Source organism: Aegilops tauschii, chromosome 7, assembly GCF_002575655.3.
Source record: "Aegilops tauschii subsp. strangulata cultivar AL8/78 chromosome 7, Aet v6.0, whole genome shotgun sequence".
NCBI classification, from domain to species: Eukaryota; Viridiplantae; Streptophyta; class Magnoliopsida; order Poales; family Poaceae; genus Aegilops; species Aegilops tauschii.
In genome coordinates, this window is record NC_053041.3 from 44966350 (window position 1) to 44987384 (window position 21035).

General features: G+C 48.0%; 2 protein-coding genes across 2 annotated transcripts; both read left to right on the forward strand.

Moving 5' to 3' along the window:
* The first annotated feature begins 434 nt into the window (after positions 1-434).
* LOC109735034 (transcription initiation factor TFIID subunit 14b) lies at positions 435-4069 on the forward strand. Its single transcript, XM_020294225.4, has 7 exons — positions 435-745; positions 2139-2221; positions 2366-2587; positions 2665-2852; positions 2933-3057; positions 3555-3633; positions 3753-4069. Exons 1-7 carry the CDS (start codon positions 545-547, stop codon positions 3779-3781), a joined length of 927 nt encoding a protein of 308 aa, XP_020149814.1. The 5' UTR covers positions 435-544; the 3' UTR covers positions 3782-4069.
* Positions 4070-17468: 13399 nt separating this feature from the next.
* LOC109735035 (protein SMALL AUXIN UP-REGULATED RNA 51) lies at positions 17469-18523 on the forward strand. Its single transcript, XM_020294227.3, has one exon. The coding sequence runs from the start codon at positions 17592-17594 to the stop codon at positions 17964-17966; it is 375 nt and encodes a 124-aa protein (XP_020149816.1). The 5' UTR covers positions 17469-17591; the 3' UTR covers positions 17967-18523.
* Positions 18524-21035: the final 2512 nt, after the last annotated feature.

A 21035-nucleotide genomic window follows, 5' to 3' on the forward strand; every position in this document is an offset into this window, starting at 1 on the left:
TGCGTGCGTGCAGGAGTTCATAGGGATGCGTTTGTACTATGAAAAAAAGAAAGAAAATAGAGAAGCCTGAGGATCGCTGTATTATTACAAAAGAAAAACAAACAGAAATAAACCTTTTTTCTTAGGAAACACAAGTATCCTGTATTGTGTTTCAGTGCATTTGTCTGCCCTATTTTTTCATGTATTTGTTTGAGCAACTGCCCTCTTTTTTCAGAGACAGAGCTAATGTTTACTGGGCCTACAGGCTATTAATGATCCACCAAAGCCCAGGCGAGGCAACCCATGGGCTCACTCTATGGACCGGGCCCGTGCGAACTATGTGTACCGCGCCATTCCGCAGCCCAACACGCCACGTATACGACCCTAAAGGTTTACTTTTTCTCCAGAACATCCAACGTGCCTAACCCAACCCGACCAGACCGACCGACCGACCGATCCGAACCAAACCATACCAAACCACCTTCCCGTCGTCTCCCTCTCCACCGCCGCGGCGAACTGACCCACCCGACCCGACCCGACCACCATCCCCAAACCCTCGCCGCCGATGGAGCAGCCGCCGTCCTCGCCGCCGCCCCCCGCGGCGGCCACGGCCACGGCAGCGCCTACTCCCGCTCCCGCTTCCGCTCCCATTATCCTGTCGGACTCGCCTCCTGCGGCCGCCGCGGGGGCGGAGCCCGCGCTGACCGCCGCGCAGAAGGCGCTCCGCTCCAAGCCGGCGCGCGCCCCCGAGGACCCCGACAAGAAGGTTCCCCTCCCTCACCCGCTTCGTGTATTCGATATGCAGTAGCTTCTGTACGGTGTGCTTGCCCCGCATTGGGGGTTGGGGGGAGCTAGGGTTTTGACGGCCGTAGTCTGCGTGTCTGTGCCAGTATGTAGCTAGGCTAACCTGGGGCAGACGAATTATGCGGCATCATTCGTAAGTGGTGTTCTGAAAAATGAATAGCTGCTAGAATGCTCATTGTTGCAGTTGAAAAATGGAGTGACGGCAAATGTGTGCAAGTGGACTTTCATTTGGAACGTTTCATCTGTTCTGCTCCGTGCTTGTAATTGAGTTGATGAGTACTATGACTTATGAGAGGCAGATTTGACTAGAGTGTGCAGGCCTACTTGATCCAAAGACATTAGGCATCCGTCAGTAATAAATCACAAAATGAATGATGCTAGAATGTTTACTGCTGCAGTTGGGAAACGGTCAGAACGGGATCCAACACAAAGTTCTATTTAACTGCTGTTTTCTTAACACTAAGTTACAGGCTGTGTAATCTGATAATGTGTTTGAGAACTGTGCCTGCCGTTTTCTTAACCTGACTGTCTTGTTGGTTTGCTCTGCTCATTCCCATGACTAAGTTGATGAGGGTTGAGAGAATGGGTCAGAATATTTGGGCGTGTAACAAAGTGAATGCCTTGTGTTTGGCAGAGGATCCTTCTTGTCATGCTAGTTGCTAGTATGTCTTTGCGTAGAACAACATCTTAGCCTCCAATATAAAGGTTACCTGCTTCCTAGGCATGAAGAGCGTGTCAAGAACTAAGCATTTATCGGGGCACATCTTACAGTTATGTAAAGGCTCCTGTATGATGTTTGATGAATCACACGATAGGATACAATTATGGCAGATTTCATCTGTTGGGGTTTTCATAGTTAGTATGATGTTTGATGAATCACACGATAGGATACAATTATGGCAGATTTCATCTGTTGTGGTTTTCATAGTTAGATGCTAGACCTTGTTGTCCTTCAAGTTCTAATTACTTTCTGATTAACTGTTACCAAAATCACTTCGAAAAGCTCTAGAATTGTTAGGCATGTCACTGAGCAAGTAACTTGTGTTTGGTAAAGAATTCTCGTGTCATGATAATGCTACCACCTCCTTGCATAGAACAACGGCAGATTATCCTAAAGTATGGTGGCCCAATATAAAATATCACCTGGTTCCTGTGCTTGAAAAGCAGGGCAAGAACTAAGCATTCGTTAAAGTGCACCTTCCGGTTTTGTTGAGACTCAAGTATGATGTTTGATTAATCACACAATAGGATTGGATGTTGCACATTTCATCCATCGTTATTTTGATGATTAGACATTATTGATATGTAATCTATAATGATTTTCTGATTAACCGTTGCAAAAATCCCTTGAACAGAATAAGAAGCTCAAGGATGTGGAGATCAGTTTTCCAATTGTCTATGGAACCATTTCATTTTGGCTTGGCAAAAAAGCAAGCGAGTAAGCATTTGCTTCACAGAAACTTTTTTTTGTTAATTTCTTGAACCAAAATTTTACAACTTCAAACTGTAAATACAGTGCCATATTTTTATGTTCTTACCTGTAGCGAAAATTGTCTGAAGAAAAAATATTTTTCCCTTCTAGGTACAACTCTCACAAGTGGACTGTGTACATCCGTTCTGCAACAAATGAGGATTTGAGTGTCATAGTTAAGCGTGTAGTGTTTCAGCTTCACCCAAGTTTCACTAATCCAACAAGAGTTGTAGAGCAACCGCCTTTTGAGTTGTCCGAATCTGGATGGGGAGAGTTTGAGATTGCAATAACCCTTTATTTTCACAGTGATGTCTGTGAGAAGCGTCTGGACTTGTAAGTGTTGAAGTCCTTTTTTGAACAGTGTTTTTTTTTTTTGGGGAGCGAATACTTAGGTGATAGAGTTGGTGCAGGTTTCATCAACTTAAGCTGTATCCGGAAGAGGATGCCGGACCTCAATCAACAAAAAAACCTGTTGTAGTGGAAACATATGATGAAGTTGTCTTCCCTGAGCCCACTGAGGCCTTCTTCCTGCGAGTGCAAAATCATCCTGCTGCTACTGTGCCCAGGCTACCTCCTGGTATGACATTGTCTTCTCCAGGTATGTGGCTTGCTGGCTTGTACTTCCTATTTTCTTAGTGGGAAATGATAAAGTAGCATCTTAATCTTTAAATCATCTAGGCCCTATGGAACTTATGTCACATGATAAGAAGCGTTTTGACACGAAGGATCATTCTTTGAGCCAGTGGTTCTCGAACTTCTCTGAAGCAGATGAACTATTAAAACTGGCTGCTGCTCGTCAACAGGTGAGAATCAGAGCTAGTAGTATTTGTCCTTATTAGGTGTATATTATAGCTGGCAATGCCGGTAGAAGGCATTATTTCCCCATGCGACATAGTCCCACTTGTAAGGTTCACTGCTGTAGAGACTTATAATTTTTCCCTTTTGTTGAGAGTTTCCTCATATGAATTTCGGTCAGCGAATCTGTTTTAGGATAAGCTGTGTGCCAGCAAACCCAGTGTCTAGTAGTGGAATTATTCATTCGTTCTGATATGCATATCCTTGCCGTATAACTGGAAACGTTTTGCTCTTGGTGTCACTTTCATAGAGATGTCACACTAGGAATTATTTGGGACCTTGAAACCACATGGTGTTTCCTGTGGCTTTTATTTCATTTTGCTTGTTTAGTTACGTGGTGTTGCATATAATGGTTCACATACAAACCTGATAGAATTTGCATAGAACAGTTAGTCGTGGAAAACAGCATGCTGTGATTTGAATCGTTACCTTTTTGTTCCTCCAGGTGCAGGCTCACATCGCTAAGCTGAGAAGGCAGCTAAGTATGATAGAGGGAATGCCCCAGCAATCCAGAGTCATCTCTGGTCAGTAAAGTTTACTCCTTTTTTTTTTCGGATTAGCAGTGACCACATTTGTAAATCGTTCGCTGAAGGGTTTGAAAGGGTTTGAATTGATGACGAGCTTCACAATGTTTTATGTCCAGGTCCTGGTCAACAGTTTGGGCACGGCTAATGGAATGGTAGCTGCTGTAAGGAAGATGCCGAAACCTGACAACAACTCGCTAACAGAATGTGATGAATGTATCTTCATTGACGTCTTAAGCTCGCAATTGATGTTTAGTGCTGGGCAGTGTGCGTAAAGCGCAATCTATGGATTGTACCGCCTTTGTGCATTTTGAAATCAACGGGAGCATGATGTACTGCACTCTGTTATTTTCTTTTATGTTCCAGTAGAAGCATAGCACAGTGGTGCAAAATCCAGTTTACTAACATAATGGAATGTGCCTTGCTTTGTGTCGTACCGGCAAGTGTTCATTTCCAAAATCATTTATAACAGTTAAATGAAGAGACGCTAGTCTGACCGTTAGTTGAAGTGGATACATATTAAAACATCTGGCGGTGAACAAGTCTAACAAGTTTCTTTTAGGGGAATGCCATACGGTGTCTTGCAATGTTTATTAGCGTATTCGAATTAGTGTGTCTTGCAATGTTGTGCGCCACCATGTTGGCCTCCCCTGGGCAATGCCGAAAAGAAACCATACAAAATTTCAATGATCCCATCTAATAGTAACGTTCATCTTTCATTGACCAAGAGGCAGCCAAAAGATCCGAAAAGGCAAAACACGGCCCAAAATAACGTGTTCGGTAGGTTGCAAACCGTCTCACCGTGATTATTTCTTGCACGATGGACCTCAACACAGCTCTCCCTATTTAATTTTCCAGCTACTTGCTCTACCGATTGTGCTAAAAAAAAGCTAGTTGCTCTACCATTAGAGCATCATCAACCATGGGTGCAACCTTGTAGAAGCAGGAACATAGACCAGGGATCATAAATGTCATCAGCATTGGGTTAAAATCAGCCTCACTGGTCCCTCCCAACTCTTGAGAACCTACACCACCAACAGGATTTCCACTCGCTTGATAGATACTCCCTCCGTTTCTAAATATAAGACCTTTAGAGATATCATCAATACGGATTACATACGGATGTATATAAACGCATTTAGAGTGTAGATTCACTCATTTTGCTCCGTATATAGTCCATATTGGAATCTCTACAAAGTCTTATATTTAGGAACCGAGGGAGTAATAGCCATGGCCGACAATTTTTGTCCTATGGAAAATATATTCTTGTGGCATGCCCGTCGTTTTTCATAACAAACACCTCCCAGTCGAGCCCATCAAGGTGCGTTACCTGTGGCTGCTGCGACCCGCATGACCTGCCCTGTTTCTTGCTCTCAATTGCGTGCCTCTTCTTGATGTCAAGGCCGCGTTGAACGGCGGGGAGAAGTTGCGCCGTGATAAGATACACTGTCTGGGTGGAGCGGGCTGAGGAACGTGGATGGGTAATTCCTCTTGAACATAGAAAAGCACGACTCGCCGTACTCGCGGTCGTCTAGGGGAGAGCGAATGACATAATGCGTCCGATTGGTATACGGCACGGTCTCAAGGCGAAAATAGGGGGTGTCACTTGTGTATGGAACGCGGACTAGATAGGTGTGGTAGACAACTGAATACATCACGTTGACGCAAGCTGCCGCTGCGGCGACCTTGCACAGCCACCAAATGTAGCTCACCCACCGGGCCGAAGCGCTGAGGTAGTGCTTGATGCTGTTGCGGGGCAGGCGTCCCTGGGGTGGGGCCGAGACCTCCCCGCGCCATGGGGTTGTGTGGTGGCGTCGATGGAGCAGCGCCGCCTGCGCCAATGCAGGCGGCCGACCACTCTGCTTGATGGTGCCGTGGAACAGACGGCGTTGGGTCGTGCCCGGCGCCTCCTCCGCACGCCATGGGAAGGTGTAGTGGCGCCGATGTAGCAGGGGCGGCGGTGCGGCAAGCGCGGTGGGCTGAGACGAGATTTCCCCACGGAACAGCGAGCGCTGCAGGAGGCGGAAAGCGGCGACCTTGTTCATCTTCGCGATTTGGCGTTCCTAGATGGCGGCGAGGGGAAGGGGAGGCAAGAACGCCACGGTCGCGCGGATGCGGGGCAGAGGTGTATGGGACGGATGGGGGGCAGGCGGGAGGGCGGCGGCGGCGGTGCTGAGGGGCAAGGGGGCGGGCGGGAGCCCTGGCGGCGGCGGCGGCGCGGCAACCGGCGGGGGAGCCAGTCGTCGGCCTGCCGCACGGGGCGCAGGGGAGAGCAGTTGGCGAGAACGGATAGGCCGATAGGAGGGACGTTCAGGCAACGGTTTTCCTTTCTTTTTTTTATTATTAGTTGATTGATTTCTATGACACCCCTCAAAAGGGATATATACTGCTCCCTCCGTTTCATATTACTTGTCGCTGATTTAGTATAAAGTTGTACTAAAATGAATATATATATATATTAGAAACACATGAGAACTTTTTCAAGTAAAATTTTTTAATTTAAAATGTGACAATGTATTCTTTGAAGTGCTTCACACATTTTGTAAAAAAAGATTGTGTATTTCAGAATTATTCATTGTGCATTGAAAATGTTATGTTTTTTTTCTCAAAAAATCATGGTGCATTCAGAAATAATTCCGGGTTGTGTTTTTTTTTAAATTATAGTGTAGTTGAAAACTGTTCACATAATATTAGGAAATATTTATCATGCATTAAGAAATATTCATAGTGTACTTTTTAATGTTTATCATGCATTTTAAGGCCATCTAACAACGATAACACCGGAAGACTTGGAAGATAAGTGAGTCCATCAACTCCAGCGGCATCACTGAGTATAAGACCACGACCTAAGGCACCTTACTCGTCGTCTGAAAAGTCTGCAACATGAAACGTTGCAGCCTGAAAACGGGTCAGCACATAGAATATGCTGGCAATATAACACATAGAGAATAATAAACAATAATGATGCTATACTACATGCATATATGGCTGGTGGAAAAGCTCTATGGTTACATTTTTGCGAAAAGCCAATTTTATCCTACTTCAAAGGAATAAATTTTATTTAACTATCATGGTGGTTGTGAAACATTGAGATGGTTGACAGCATCTCAATCCCAATTAAATGTCATCAATAACCCAACAAAATTAATTAGAAGTAACATAGTGATGAGATTCACATGATAATCCAAGTACTAGATACTCAAGTTGTCCAATACCGGGGACACGGCTAACCATGATTAGTTTGTACACTCTGCAGAGGTTTGTGCACTTTCCCCACAAGACTCGATCGCCTCCGCTTGATTCTCGCACTACATGATGTTGGAGAAACGGATGACCGAGACACAGTCATCCGTTTGCACCTTACGTTTGTGCACTTTCAGAAGTGTTTGCACCTTACGTATGGGTAGACAGTTACACCTACTTTCCCCTACATCTGCTAGTCTACCACTGTAAGAGTTCACACAACTTAGTCAACTATGCTAGAGCCCATAATAGCTTGCGGCTGCACACGAAAGTTTCTAGCATGAATAATCTCATGATCCCTTTGAACCTGGGTGGCGGTCCAAAAGAAAAACAGGCAATCCTGGAATACCCAGGTACCTCAATCCACCCAGATGTGAGTTTTAGTTGCCACCTTAAGTAAACCATTTTTAACAATCTCACATCTGTCATGAATTTCACTCAAACCCAATCCACGTCTACGAGCATAGCATGGCAATAATAATAGCAAACGTAGAAGTAACTCCCAAGGGTTTGATAAGAAAACAGGTAATAGGTACTACCTCAACTACTTCCCAATACCCACAATTTAATTAGATCTTAATCATGCAATGTTTGAGGAAAACAGATCTAATGCAATAAAAACTGGATACGAAAGGTATATGATCAAAGTGTTACTTGCCTTGCTGATGATCCGCAAAACCTAGCGATTCGAAGTAACAAGCGGCACACTCCGGGTACTCTATCGAAAACAAACAAGCATACAATCAGTACTCATCTAATGCACAGGTAAAACTCGAATGAAAGATCCAACCAGAAAGTTCAACTTAAGAACTCCGGTTTGCAAAAAGAATCAACTCGAAAGAAGCAACGAAAGTCAAACTGCGAAAGAAAGAAGCTTTGTTCGCTAATCTGGATCTAGGTCAAATTTTACTGTAGCAAAACTTGTTTGAGTAGGTTAAACGGAAAGAGAATTTCGAGACGAAACTCTAGGCGCTTGAATCGCCTGATTCCGATAAACGAGCGAGAAGTTAAACAAAAACAAAGATTCGATCAGAAATCGAATCTGAGATAATCGCAGAAAAATCCGACGAAAAGGAAAAACGGACGAACGGTTAAAGAACGGATGTTCGTTAACAGAGAAAAATCGACGACCGCGTTCGGTAAAACGAACGGTTCGGTGAACGCTCGAAAAATAATAAAACCGAAAAAAAAACCGATCTAGGTTTTTTTTAACAAAGGGTTTTTTTTTTAAAAAACGGCAACGTCGAACGGCAGTGAGGCAGTACCTCGTCGGGGCTACTCCGGCGGGGTCCGGCGGGGCTCGGCGGGGGGTGCGGGCGAGGGCGGTGGCGGCTCCAGGCGACGAACGTCGGCGGCGGCGGGCGCGAGTGCGGACGGCGGCTGCGATGTGAGGGGAGAGAGAGAGGGGGGACATATAAAGGGGGGGGGGAAGCAAGCTTGGAGGAGGGGGCAAGCTCGGGCTCGTCCCGTGTCCGCGGCGGACTCCGGCGGCGGCTCCGGCGCCGTGCGGGAGAAGGAGAGGGGCGCGGGCAGGCCGGCGCTCGGCTGGGCTTCGGCCCAGTCGGGCGTCGCGCGGTTTTTTTTTTAAAATTCGTTCCGCGGAAAAATTCATAGAAAAATAAATACAAATCAGAAAAATATAAAATAAATTTTCCCCGTCTTGTTAGAAAATCTAGAATAGGGTGAATATTTTTGTAACACAAAATAAATATTTTGAAAAACATGCAATATTTTTAATGCAATAAAAATTGCAAGAAAACTCCAAATAAATTCCAATAAATGATTTTAACATTTTTCCTCCAGTATTTCAATTGTTTTGGAGAATTTATATTTTCTCCTCTCATATATGTTTGAAATGAAATATTTTTCCGGAGAGAAAAATAATTAAAACCAAAATCCTCGTCTTATAATTTGATGAAAATCAAATATGAAAATTCGAGAAAATCCCCAACTCTCTCCGAGGGTCCTTGAGTTGCTTAGGATTTATCGAGGATTTGTCAAAATGCAATAAAACATGATATGCAATGATGATCTATGTATAACATACCAAATTGAAAATTTGGGATGTTACAATATGAAACATGAATATTTGGAGTAATAATATGAGAGCTTGAACTGAAAATACATATAAATTATTGTGTTTGATTATTGTATAGTTATATACTATTTATTAAATTATAATATCACAATAGAATGGAAATTTCCATGCATGTTTGCATGTTGAGGCGAGTCTTTTCCCATGTATGTTGCATGATGATGTGGCATGCTTGCATGTTTAGAGAAATAGGATAGTGAGGATGGACCTTTTTTCATGCATATTGTGTGGTGAGGTGGCATACTTGCATGCTGAGAGAAATATGTTAGTGGGGGCTAGCTATTTAGATATAGAAGATTTAAAAATGCACCGAAGAATTTTCTTAAAGAATCAATTATTTTTAAAGTGTTTTGCACATTTATTAGTGTATTTGAAATTTTTCATCATGTATTAAAAAGTGTATTGCAGCGGGTATAAAACTTCCATTACGGTATCCCGTGATTTATCTGCCCATATTAGTTTGATTTACCTACCTAAAGGAATTATAGGATTTTACTTACTAAGAACATATTGGCTTACCAGAGAAAATGTAATTCTATTCGGTAACTCAATAAAAGGCTAGTCAGTTAAGGCGGTTTTAAAACAAATCGTTGAAGAAAAAATGGATATAGGAGGGGAGAACAAACATATTGACTTACTTAAGGTTGGACGAAGGACAAGGTGGGCGATAGAACTTATGTTCTTTTTTGAGCAAGAGAGATTCATTATGCATTTTAAGAAATGTTCGTCAGTATTTATAAAGTGTTTATATTGTAGTTGGAAAATATTCACGACATATTACAAATGTTTAGCATGCATTAATAAATGTTCAAAGTTTTTTAAAAATATTCTCCATGTATTAAAAAAATGTTTATCATGCATTTAAAAAAGGTTATAGTTTGGTTAAGAAGTGGTCGTCGCAAAACTGTTCATAGCATTTACAAAATGTACTTGTACCTAGAAATATGTGCATAGCATTGAAAAAATATTCGCATATGAAAAGTCGTTCATGAAAATTATAATAAATGTTAATGAAATCTAAAAAGATTGTATGTAAAATTTGAAAAAAATCATAATATATAAAACATGTTCACTGTGTATTTGAAAAATGCTCACCATATATTTTTAGAAATCAGAAATGTATTTAAAAAAGGTTTAACATGTATTCAAAAAATATTCAACATGTATCTAAAAAATGTTCAATGTGTGTTTTAAAAAAATGAAAAGGAAAAGAAAGGGAAGTCGAAAAAACAAACAAGAAAACAAAACATAGTACGAAAAACCAATAAAAACAAAGGAAAAACGGACGAACCTTCCCAAAACCGGTTTCAAAACCATAACGTTAGATCCACCTGTCCTGCTTGTGGGTCACGACCCGTTGCCAGGGGTGAGAGATGAGTCCATCTCGCAAGAGGCGACGTATAGCATTTGCGCTCATGGCATCTCTCACCTATTCCCTGTAAAAAAAATACATATTCGCTTGTTTGAATCAGTACGGTTATGATTAAATTTGATTGGTATGGATGTTGTTGTCTAAAAAAAAGGTATGATTTGTATTCAAATCCGCATCACAGCGCCTTTGTAAAAGAGGCTAGGGAGAACCGCTACCACGTCCGCTTCTATGCCGCAGAGGAAGCCATACCACACCAGCCCCCTTCGATGTGTTCGAGGAGGAGGTGTCTCTTCTAGGGCTCAAGCCGTGGTGATGATCGATTAGTTTCAGTTTACTATTCCCTCTTTAAAGAAATATAAGATCGTTTATATCACTACTTTACAGAGGGAGTAAATGTCATGTTGAACATCGATTATATTGAAGATGCTGCATTTTGAGGAGAAACTGAGGGCCATGCCCGGCGTTCGCCCGTGGACATGTCTGGTCGTGTTTGCGGACAAATGGGGCCATCCGTTTGAGGTATTTGCCTTGAAGATGCCCTTAATCAACAGTGACAATATCACAGACCGCAGCAGCCAGCAGGGATAGATTTATGGCGATGCTTGATCAATCCACATACACATACAGGCGCCAACCACCGGGCTATGATTCGGATAGGCGTGCCCTACGCTCCCGTGGGACTGTCGAACGAACCCTTGCATGCATGCATGCATGCTCCTGTGTTATCTCAGCTACCACACACAACTTGATCGTCCGGCCGGTCGATCTACTGGAGATGGTCCAGCTAGCTAGCTCTTATATTACAGGCTGGTGGCAAGGACCAGGGGATCGAGGAGGAGGAGCCTTCGCAAGATCTCTCCCTGTCCCCCCTCCATTTCCTCAATCATAGGCCCTTCCCTTTCACGAATATATATGGATCATCCGACGCAGCTGGCGGAACTGGAGCTACGCCCGTGCACGCACCTACGTACCAGCCACTTCACAGTTCACACTAGCTCCTTCCCTCAGATTCATCTACGGCAAAACTAATTCCTCAAGCGCAATCCAGTGGATTCTCTCCGAATTGCGCCGGCCAGGTCGATCTTGGTTCTTGAGTTGCAGATGTAAAACCACATTGGGCATAGACCCTCATGATTAGCGGGTCACCATAATTAAGCCTGCATTGTTTAGGGACCTTGATCCGCTCTCTCTTTCATGCGTGCAGTTGATTAATAATTAATGGGGACGTATGATAATTAAGTGTGCATCATAATAGATAGAAGATGGCAGGAGCTGGCGATCGAGGACGTACGTACACTTGTGTACTTGCGATGGGCTGCAACGGCAATGGGCATGCACACGGGGGGATCGGAGTCGTTGGTTGGGACAGGACAGGCACCCGCAACTTGCCGCTCGGGCGCTGTCTGCCTCCCCACACACGCAACGCAATGATTTCCGTCGACGGATTCCCCCGGCGGCCCGTCAACGTCGCCGATCGAGACCACATCGCTCCGAACCACCGGCCGGCTCGCCATGTGGAAGCTCAGACGTCGCCGTCCATCGCCCGCCCCGCGGCACTGCGCGATACGACCGGCCGGCCGCCGTCACACTCACCCGCCTCAAGGGCCGCGGCCACCATCGGTCGCGCGACGGACGGACGGACGGACGTGCTCACTCTGCATGCATATGCATGCAGGCAGGCTCGGTCGCTCCGACTCTGAAATTCTACCGGCCGCTTCTCTTTGATCGATTTGACCGGTCCATGACAGCATGACACGATGCACGATGCACGTTCAGTCGATTCCATGGAGCTAGCCGCGGGTCGCCGTCGTCCCGGACCGCCTTTGGCGACGACGGCGACGGCGGCGCCGCGCTCGCTGTCCGCCGCAGACAACTCGCGGTACGTACCGGTGACAGCCTAACCTTCAAGCCATTCGTGCCTGCTTTGTCTGGCCGGTGTCTGGCCGAACTCTGTGCTCTTCCTTGCGTCTGTCCATGCAATGCATGCATGCAGCTGGTAATCCATCTCAACATCCATATCGAATCCAATCTAGCCAGCATTCATTTACGCTGAAAGCGAGTCGACGGAGCGCTCTCTCTCTCTCTCTCTCTCTCTCTCTCTCTCTCTCTCTGTGTGTGTGCAGTGCACGCATGCATTGCATGGCATGTATCGTCGTCGACGCCAGCGTCCCTCGGGAGACCGGAAGGACGTTGGAATAAGTTTGTTAGGTGTGTGCCTGCATGGCTGCATGCATGCGCTCGTGTGTCTGTGCAGTGTACAGTGTGTACGTGCACGACTCTTCGTGTTTCTTGTGTGGTGTACTGCCGGTACAGGCTACAGTTGATGGAGTACCATCTCTTGTTCGAGCCCTGCTATGCTGGTACGTGTAGGTCAGTAGGTCCGAATCTGCTTGTCTCGAACCCTGCTTTGCTGGTCCTGATTTGGGCATGACCCGGACGACCATGCATGTAAGGACGCACTGTACGCAACGTTACGCGCATACACGCATCTCTATGAACGCACACACGCACATCCTATCCTATATGCAATTTCGAGAGACTGAGTCCGCATATCATCTTAAGATTTTTTTTTCGCATCGCCGACAATCCTGAAATAAATTCAGAAAAATGCGAGCAGGAATACCACTGTCCTCCTAACCATCCAATCACAAGTTGGTTCGCAAACGTTGCATGATCGGTGGTCGCTCGTATGCTCGCGCCATTGTTTGCTGTCAAGCTTAAACGAACGCAAGGTTAGTTACCCATGCGTGTGACGTGTGCACAAGGATATGATCCAGCTCCGGTTAGGAGGTCAATTAGTGCAGAAAGCTGGACTAATGGGCCTGCAGCCAGCTCTTGTCATAGAATAAAATGCAGAGGATCGGGCCATAGTTCACGCATGCTGCAGCTTGAGTTGACATTACTGCGTCCATACTTTGCCGCTTCCATTTCCGATAAGTGGCGACATTATGCTGCCACTAGGTTGAGCGCCCATGCAGCCCTGCTGAACAAATGCTGGACACGAGCAAACGCATGTGATGATGGGAGGCCGGCGCTCTGCTCCTCCTGATCGACCAGTGCTGACCACATACATCGTCCCGGGAAATATCCTCATCAACTGGACCTGAACCAGAACCAACTTGGCTGGGCGGTAGTGGGCTGTGGCAGTATTTGTTAAATAGCGGCCTGTCGATCTTCACGCATTAGTTGGGCCCTACGTTTAACCCCAGTTATCGTGTCAGTGGGGATGCGAAGCTCTGCAGTATCGATCAGCTTGCAGTACAGTAATTTTGAAAGGAGAAAAGGTTTGGTGCAAACTCAACCTAGAGCTTTCTTTAACTAGCAACCGAGGTAAATTTGGATATAATGGATTATTACGGGTCCCACTGATTCAAAATGATTTTCAGCTATTTTGGGTGATTCTAGCATTTGAATAGTTACATGAATGAGGTTTGTTTGATCAATCTGTCGAGGACTTCTTTGCAATAACCCTTACAGGAATTTTTCAGTAACTCCAAACCTCTGGGAAAGTGTTTTTGGCTTTACTATATCTCAGATGCCTGGAAAATTTATTCGTGCCAAGTACCTGACAAATAGAGGCTTTCATCTTTTTTTTCTTGAATACGCACGAGTGTGCGTATCATATATTAAAAAAGAAAAGAGGGAAATTCCCCTCCACAGTTTTACAACTGTTTTATGTTTTGCTTATGGTGCAATCAAACAATCTTGCATTTGTTCTTGTTGCTATAGTACTTTTTTGAATGGAGGCCTATATATCCACGTGCTAACAGAGTACTCACTCGTCTTAATTTACTGATTAATTAACGTAAAAGATGATTCCATAAACGAGGTTCTTTTTCTTGAGCCGCATAAACAAGGGTCCTCTAGTGCGTTGCATAATGTGAGTCTTAAATAAAAAAACACAAAGTAACGGCTAGCGTGGAGCCAAATGTGCGTGCTTGCATCAACGGCGATTAGCCTCCGCAACTCCCAAGTGATAAAAGGATAGGAAGGAATGTCGGATCGACCTCCAACTTGGCGATGCGTTTGCGCGCGGTAGCTCCACAGCCAGTTTAGAAACACAATTGTTTTAATGAGTTAGGAAATCATTTCATCTTTGGAAAAATAGCGAGTGCCTAAAAGACGATTCGCATCGGTCACTTCTTTCACCGTTAGATCTGCATCCGACGGCTCACAATTCGTCTTCCTCGTTCTAACCATCTACCTCAAGGTACGATCCGATCCAATCCTTCTCGCGCAACAATCGCTTTACCCCGCACCATCCACCTGCCTCCACCCCTGGGACCGCTATCACGCACCACTCGCCGCCACAACTCCAATCCCTGAAACGTACCACTAACACGCATTGGTTGCCGCCGCGACGAGCGTCCCTCTTAAAGCCCCACTGATATGCAGCAACTACGACGACCGCCGCACATCCCCCACCCCGCACCCGTCAAGTTCCAGATTCGCTCATGCGAGTTGCCGCTCGTTGACGGCTCGGCCTCACCATGGCCGATGCTCGTTGTTGTCGCTCCTCACGCTGTCCCCGCCTTTGGCCTCATGCAAAGTGTGATCGTGACTGGCGCTAGATTTTTTTTTTTTTGAGGAACATGAGGTTTAGCAAACGCGGCAAAAATATCACAAAGTCAAATCTTTACTGTAGATGCTAAGATTTGCTCCTCTTCTCCACAGATAGTGCCCCAGTGTGCCGGTTACGTCGGTGCCTCATCTTTGAAAAAGATGGTCCACTCCAAAGGCTCCCAAGCTAGGTGAAAGGGGTGGCTATCCTTCAAGCATGGAACCACCTATCATCGGAAGACGCAACCACTAGCCAGTGGGACATAGGCAGATAAACATATGGTGTGAATCTGTTTGTGTTATGCACTCATGGTTGATCTTACTACTCCGAGTAAATTGCCAGAAATCGATCGCCACATTGAAGGCTAGGTTAGTAGAAAACAGTACTGCACAATTTTTTTTTTACAGAAAACACAAGGTCTTGTGTAATCGTTTTGCAGAAAAACATTGATCGGCATATTTGATTTTGTTAAATGTGTTTATGACAAATGGCGTTTCCTGTCAAAAATATGTATTGTAGTGTTTTCTGCTAATTTAGTCTTCACTGTGGTGGTTTTTTATAATTTACTCTACTACTCCTGGTACAGAATAAACATCTGCTGAGCAAGGTTCGGAATTAAGGCATACTCCCTCCGTAGAGAAATATAAGTACCGCTCCTGGTGTTAGTCATTTCCGATGCACGATACTCTACAAAGTCAAAAAAAAAAGTCGTTAATTTTATGGATGGATCGATCAAGGCGTCCGTACAGTGGGCAGAGATACGTTTTCAGGGCAGGGAGATATGGCCATGATTGATCGTGTCTGCAGCAGCTGCTATAGCCACTGTAGCTAGCGACACTGGCTGGTCCGGCCCGGGCATTGAAAGCCGTGTTCTCTCCACTCCACGACTCCGCATCCGCATCTATTGTATCCTTGCCTGCCCAGTTTGATCTCTCCTTTTTGTGCGGCTACATCTGTAAAGGATGCACTTTGAGTGGAGGATTTTGTTCCGGATCTCCATTTCACGCCACACTTTTCTACAAAAGATGTCAACCCTGGCCGGCTGGCTCCTTTGGTTCTCCTCCGCTCAAGCTCCTCTCTCATTTTCAGCCTCCCCACTTGGAGATGATCAGGTCCCGTTAAGTTCTAGTAGCATTGACCTTATTTCTTTTTGAACAGGTGTTCTAGCATTGACTTTGAGCACCCATCTAGTTTTTTTTAGAAGAGAGCACCCTCATAGTTAGAGCAACTCCAATGAGGCGACTCATTTCGTTTGGGTCGGCGCGGACAAAAAGTCGGCCAAACGCGCCGACCCAAACGGACGCGCGTCCGCGGGCGACCCATTCCTGGTCCATTTTTGAGCCGGATTTGCGTCGGCGCGGACACGCGACGGACGCGCGCACGCTCGCTTTCTCCTCTCCCCGGGCCCGCTGGTCGGTGGCTCATTGGCTTCCCCCCTCACCCCCCAGCCAAACAGCAACCCTCGCCCGCCTCCTTCGTCGTCGCCGCCGCCGTCCTTTTTTGCCGGCGACTCCTCCCGTCGCCCGCCACCGTCGTCTTGCCGCCAGGGAGCAAACTGCTTCCCACCGCCGCTCCGCCCACCTCACAACCGCCCCGCGACCAAGAGGCCGCCTCGCCGCCCCGGCCAGATCCTCACCGGCACGCTCGTCGGACATCGGCAGGGCAGCTAGCTGGTCCGTGCGCGCCGCGACTCCCCTCGCCGGTCGTCTCCTTCTTCGACGCCCGCAAGCGTTCGACAGTTTGCCAAGGTACGAAAATGGACTCCGCCGACGAGTTTTTTTCCACAATTTCCTTTGCGACTCCGACGAGGAGGAGATATTGGCTGCCGTGTTTGTCCATCACCACCTCAACAGCCAGCGGCCGTTGTTCCGTGGCTCCATTCCGGGCCACCTTCCGGCGTTGAATCGCAACTGAGAGAGCGGGCATTTCCTTCTTTGGAAGGACTACTTTGATACAACAAACCCGTTGTTCAAACATCAAAAATTCCGCCGCCGTTTCCGTATGAGTAGGCATCTTTTCAACCGTATTAAAGAGGGGGTGGTCGGCTATGATGACTATTTCGAGTGCAAAGAGAATGCCGTCGGCAAGATCGGTTTCTCCTCTTATCAGAAATGCACTCCCGCATCAAAATGAAAACATAAAAAGTAGCATGTGGAATCTGACGTTTACAAATGTAAACCGTATCCCTCACTCACCATGAACTCCTGCACGAACACACCCACACGCACACAGAGAGGAGAGGTCCCCTGGATGAGCAGTGCAGCACCCACCCAGCACCACAAGATCCGGACCATCATAAGATTCACCACTACTCTGCTCGAGCCCACCACGGCCGCTGGTTCACGTACGTACGGTGAAACCACGGGGAGACAGGTGGTGCGGCCGGGCCCAGGCCCGCCCGGCAAGCCCACGGGCGCCGCGGCCCCACCCCTGCCCGCCCGCTCGTACGTGAGTACGTGATCCTTCTTGCTCCACCACCTCCGGTCCACCACCACGGCACCAACCATGGCTGCTATCCATCCGCCCGCCTCCCTCCCACCTCGCCCCTATATATACTCCTCCCCCTCCCTCCCCACCGTCCCATCACCCTCCTCCTCCTTCACCTCTCCACCTCCATCTCCAGCCAGCAGCCACCGGGCAAGTCTAACGAGCGACGGACGAGCTCCACGCCGGGCTTCGTTGCATAAATGGCGATCAAGAAGGGAGGCGCGGCGGGGCTGAAGCAGATCCTGAAGCGGTGCTCGAGCCTGGGCCGGCGGCAGCAGCAGCAGCAGCAGCAGCAGGGCCACGGGGAGCAGCAGCAGCACTGGGAGGAGGAGGAGGAGGCGGCGCCGTCGGACGTGCCGCGGGGCCACTTCGCGGTATACGTGGGCGAGTCGCGGCGGCGGTTCGTGGTGCCCATCGCGGTGCTGGACCGGCCCGAGTTCCGCTCGCTGCTCCGCCGCGCCGAGGAGGAGTTCGGCTTCGGCGGCGCCGGGGACCTGCTCGTGCTCCCCTGCGAGGAGCTCGCCTTCCGCTCCCTCTGCTCCGCCTCCTCCCTCCCCTGCACCGCCGCCCGCTGAGGACGAGGCCCCAACCTGCCTCGACCTGGACGGCGGCAGGCCATTTGTTCGGCCCGTCGGTCCGGCCTGGCGCCATTGCCAGGCGGGCCGACGGCCGGTGAGGTGCAGTGTGCGTGTAAATACGGGTCCATCGATTCGACGCGGCGCATGCGCGTATTAGCGCGCGCCCTTGGAGCCGCCATTGATTTGATCACCGTGTGTGGGCTGTGGAGACAGAAGAAGATCGAGGAAGACGAAGAGGAGGAGAGCTTTGGAGAGAGATATTTTTAGAGCTAGTGAACGATTTAATTACCGGCCGGTGTGTGAGTTAATTTGCGTGTACGTTGTTTGTGACGTGTTGGAGTCCTTCTGCCCTCAGCCTTCTCCGGGACTGGACTGGAAGAGTGCGTGATTAGGCGAGGCGAACCGTCATTACACCCCCTTTTTCACTCTGTACATGCAAGTTAAGATGTGTTTGGCCGGCTAAGCTAAGCTAGCTCTAGCGAACGAAATAATGCGTACGTGCATGTTTCTTCTCCTCCCATGGTTTGGGAAATAAACAATGGTGGTTATTCTCATACTCTGTGCTATAAGGTCGATGATATATGACCTAGATGTGCAATACTTATGGCATATCTGGATGTGCTTTACCAAAACTGTCGTACTATCTTCTTCTTCTTTTTACGGCGGGTAGCTGCTATGCCGGACTGTATATTTGCTTGAGAAGCCATGCTTGAATATATGGTACGTGCATGCAGTATATATGATGCTTGGTGATATTTCTATGCGTGAGCTTCTCAGTCTTCTGATGGTTGTGGTTAGGTCTCAGTCGACCGAGACTTAACTAAGTTTCGGTCAAGTAACATAGCATGTAAGAAAGGAAGAGAAAAAACCACATTGTTATGCACGGATCTGAATGTAAGATCTCACGAATATAATATCGACAGAGAGATATCTCAGTCGACTAAGATTTAGCTAAACTGATAAACAAATAACTGAAAGTACACCTTCTAGCTAGGTTCCTGTGTTACCGACACTTGCTTCCCCTGAGGCTGTCTGTACAAATGTGCACTAGACAGCTTGCGCGAAACAAGCTGGCTTCGTTAATTCCGTCACAAAACCAAAAGCCAAGGATGCAAAAGGATACAACTTTATCAGTAATCCCATCCTTATTTGTATGATGACGAGTAATCTGGCAGCCCGGCTTGAATCGAACCGCTCGCCCGCCCGCCGCGCAGTGCCATGATCGTGCTCTGCTCTGCCGGGGTCACATGGACGCCGGCCCCGGCCGTATAACCGCCATCATGCGGCCGTCCCCATCCCCATGTGAAACGCGCCCATCACCATGCCTGTCCCTCGCTTTACAACTTTTTTACCATGTTACGCGCGCAGACCGGTCGGCACGCCATGATCGATCGTCGCCTGTCCGATCGGCCCGCCGGGACCCCTGGCCCCTGCGGAGGGCGAGCTTGCGCGGCCACGAATCCGCCCATGATCCGTCCGGTACGGACGGCGGGCCAGCTCCATCGACCGCGGCGCACACTACAGCGAGGCCGGCAGAGCTGGAGCACTGACTTGAGCACGTACGTCACGTACGAACCTGCGGCTGCTGGTCCGCACGGAGGGAGGAGATGGTCGAGCACGTACGTACGGTGCGACCGTAGTCGGAGCTTGGCTGTCACTGGTGTGCGTTAGCCCCTGCCGCCGGCCGCCCTCCGGCGATCGGCCGGCCGCATGAATCTCACGCTCGTGAGTTACCTGGCCGGGTAACCTGACCCAACCACCCGGCCGGCAACCCCACGACGTGACTGCCGCTCCGCCGCGCCGCATGGGGGCTGGCTGCCGGCCGGGGGCCCGGAGCACGCGCCCAGCGCAGGCGCGGGCGCCACACGTCCACATGCACGGTCACGAGCGCTCCCCTCCCCTGCCGCTGTTCCTTCGTTCACGGAAGGGATCACGGTGGCGCTTGGCATGCAAGCACAGATGCATGCGCATGCGACGCCCACCACCTGCATGCGCGCACGTACGTACCTAGCGTGAACGTGAGCAAGCGCCCAGCCGTCGTCTCCACTTACGCCCCATGCATCTACGTACCCGCCAGCGCCATTGATGTGGCTAGCTACAAGCACCGGTTTAGGCAGGCAGTGGTACCTTGCTAGTGCATTATACGCGTACGTGCTTCCATATGTGCACTTGCGTGCCAACGGGTGGCCAATTGTACATGTACTTGCATGCATCCGCACGTACGTGCCGGAACAGCTCTAGCTGATTATATAATATCAACAGTACTGCACGGACATGCACGCGCATGCGTAGTGGGCAGTAGCCAGTAGCAAAAATAACATGCAATTGACGGTGCCAGTATGGGCGCGCGCGTACGTTGTGGGCAGTAGCGCGACAATGTGGCGCGTGCCGTTCGTGCATTATCATTTCAAAAAATCTCAGGGACTACTATATCATTTCAAAAAATCTCAGGGACTACTATAGCGTACGTATGATGTGCTATGGTGTACCAGTATGTACGTAGACGATGGGTGGTCGGTCGAGTTAACGAACAGTCGCTTTCCACCAGCGCGATCGATCCGACTCTCTGCCTCTCTCTCTCTCTCTCTCTCTCTCTCTCTCTCTCTCTCTCTCTCTCTCGTTCCAGTTGCAATATATCTTCGTGTTATGGTGTACGTAGACTCGGACACAGTGCCACAGTGCGTGCACGGCTTCATTTTTTTTTAAAGAAAAAACTTCATGCAGTGAGGCGTGCATTGTCGCGTTGACCGGTCCAGCGTAGGCCCAGAGCCAGGACTGTTGCAGTAAGTAACACATGCATGCGCAGGCCAGGCATGCATGCAGCACAGAGACCAGAACCCAACCCAGTGACTGGCTAGCTAGCTACTCCGGTGTGTCTGTCTGTCCACAGTAACTTGATCACCACCCTTGGACGCACAACAGCTTTTCCACACAGCAGAAAGCAGCAGCGGCATGAAGGCTAGAGGAGCTACCAGGTTTAACTGTTTTAATCTTTGGAGAAGTAGTTGGAGTAGTAAAGTAACGATATCAGGCAGGATTGAATGTTGAATGTTGAATGAATCGGAT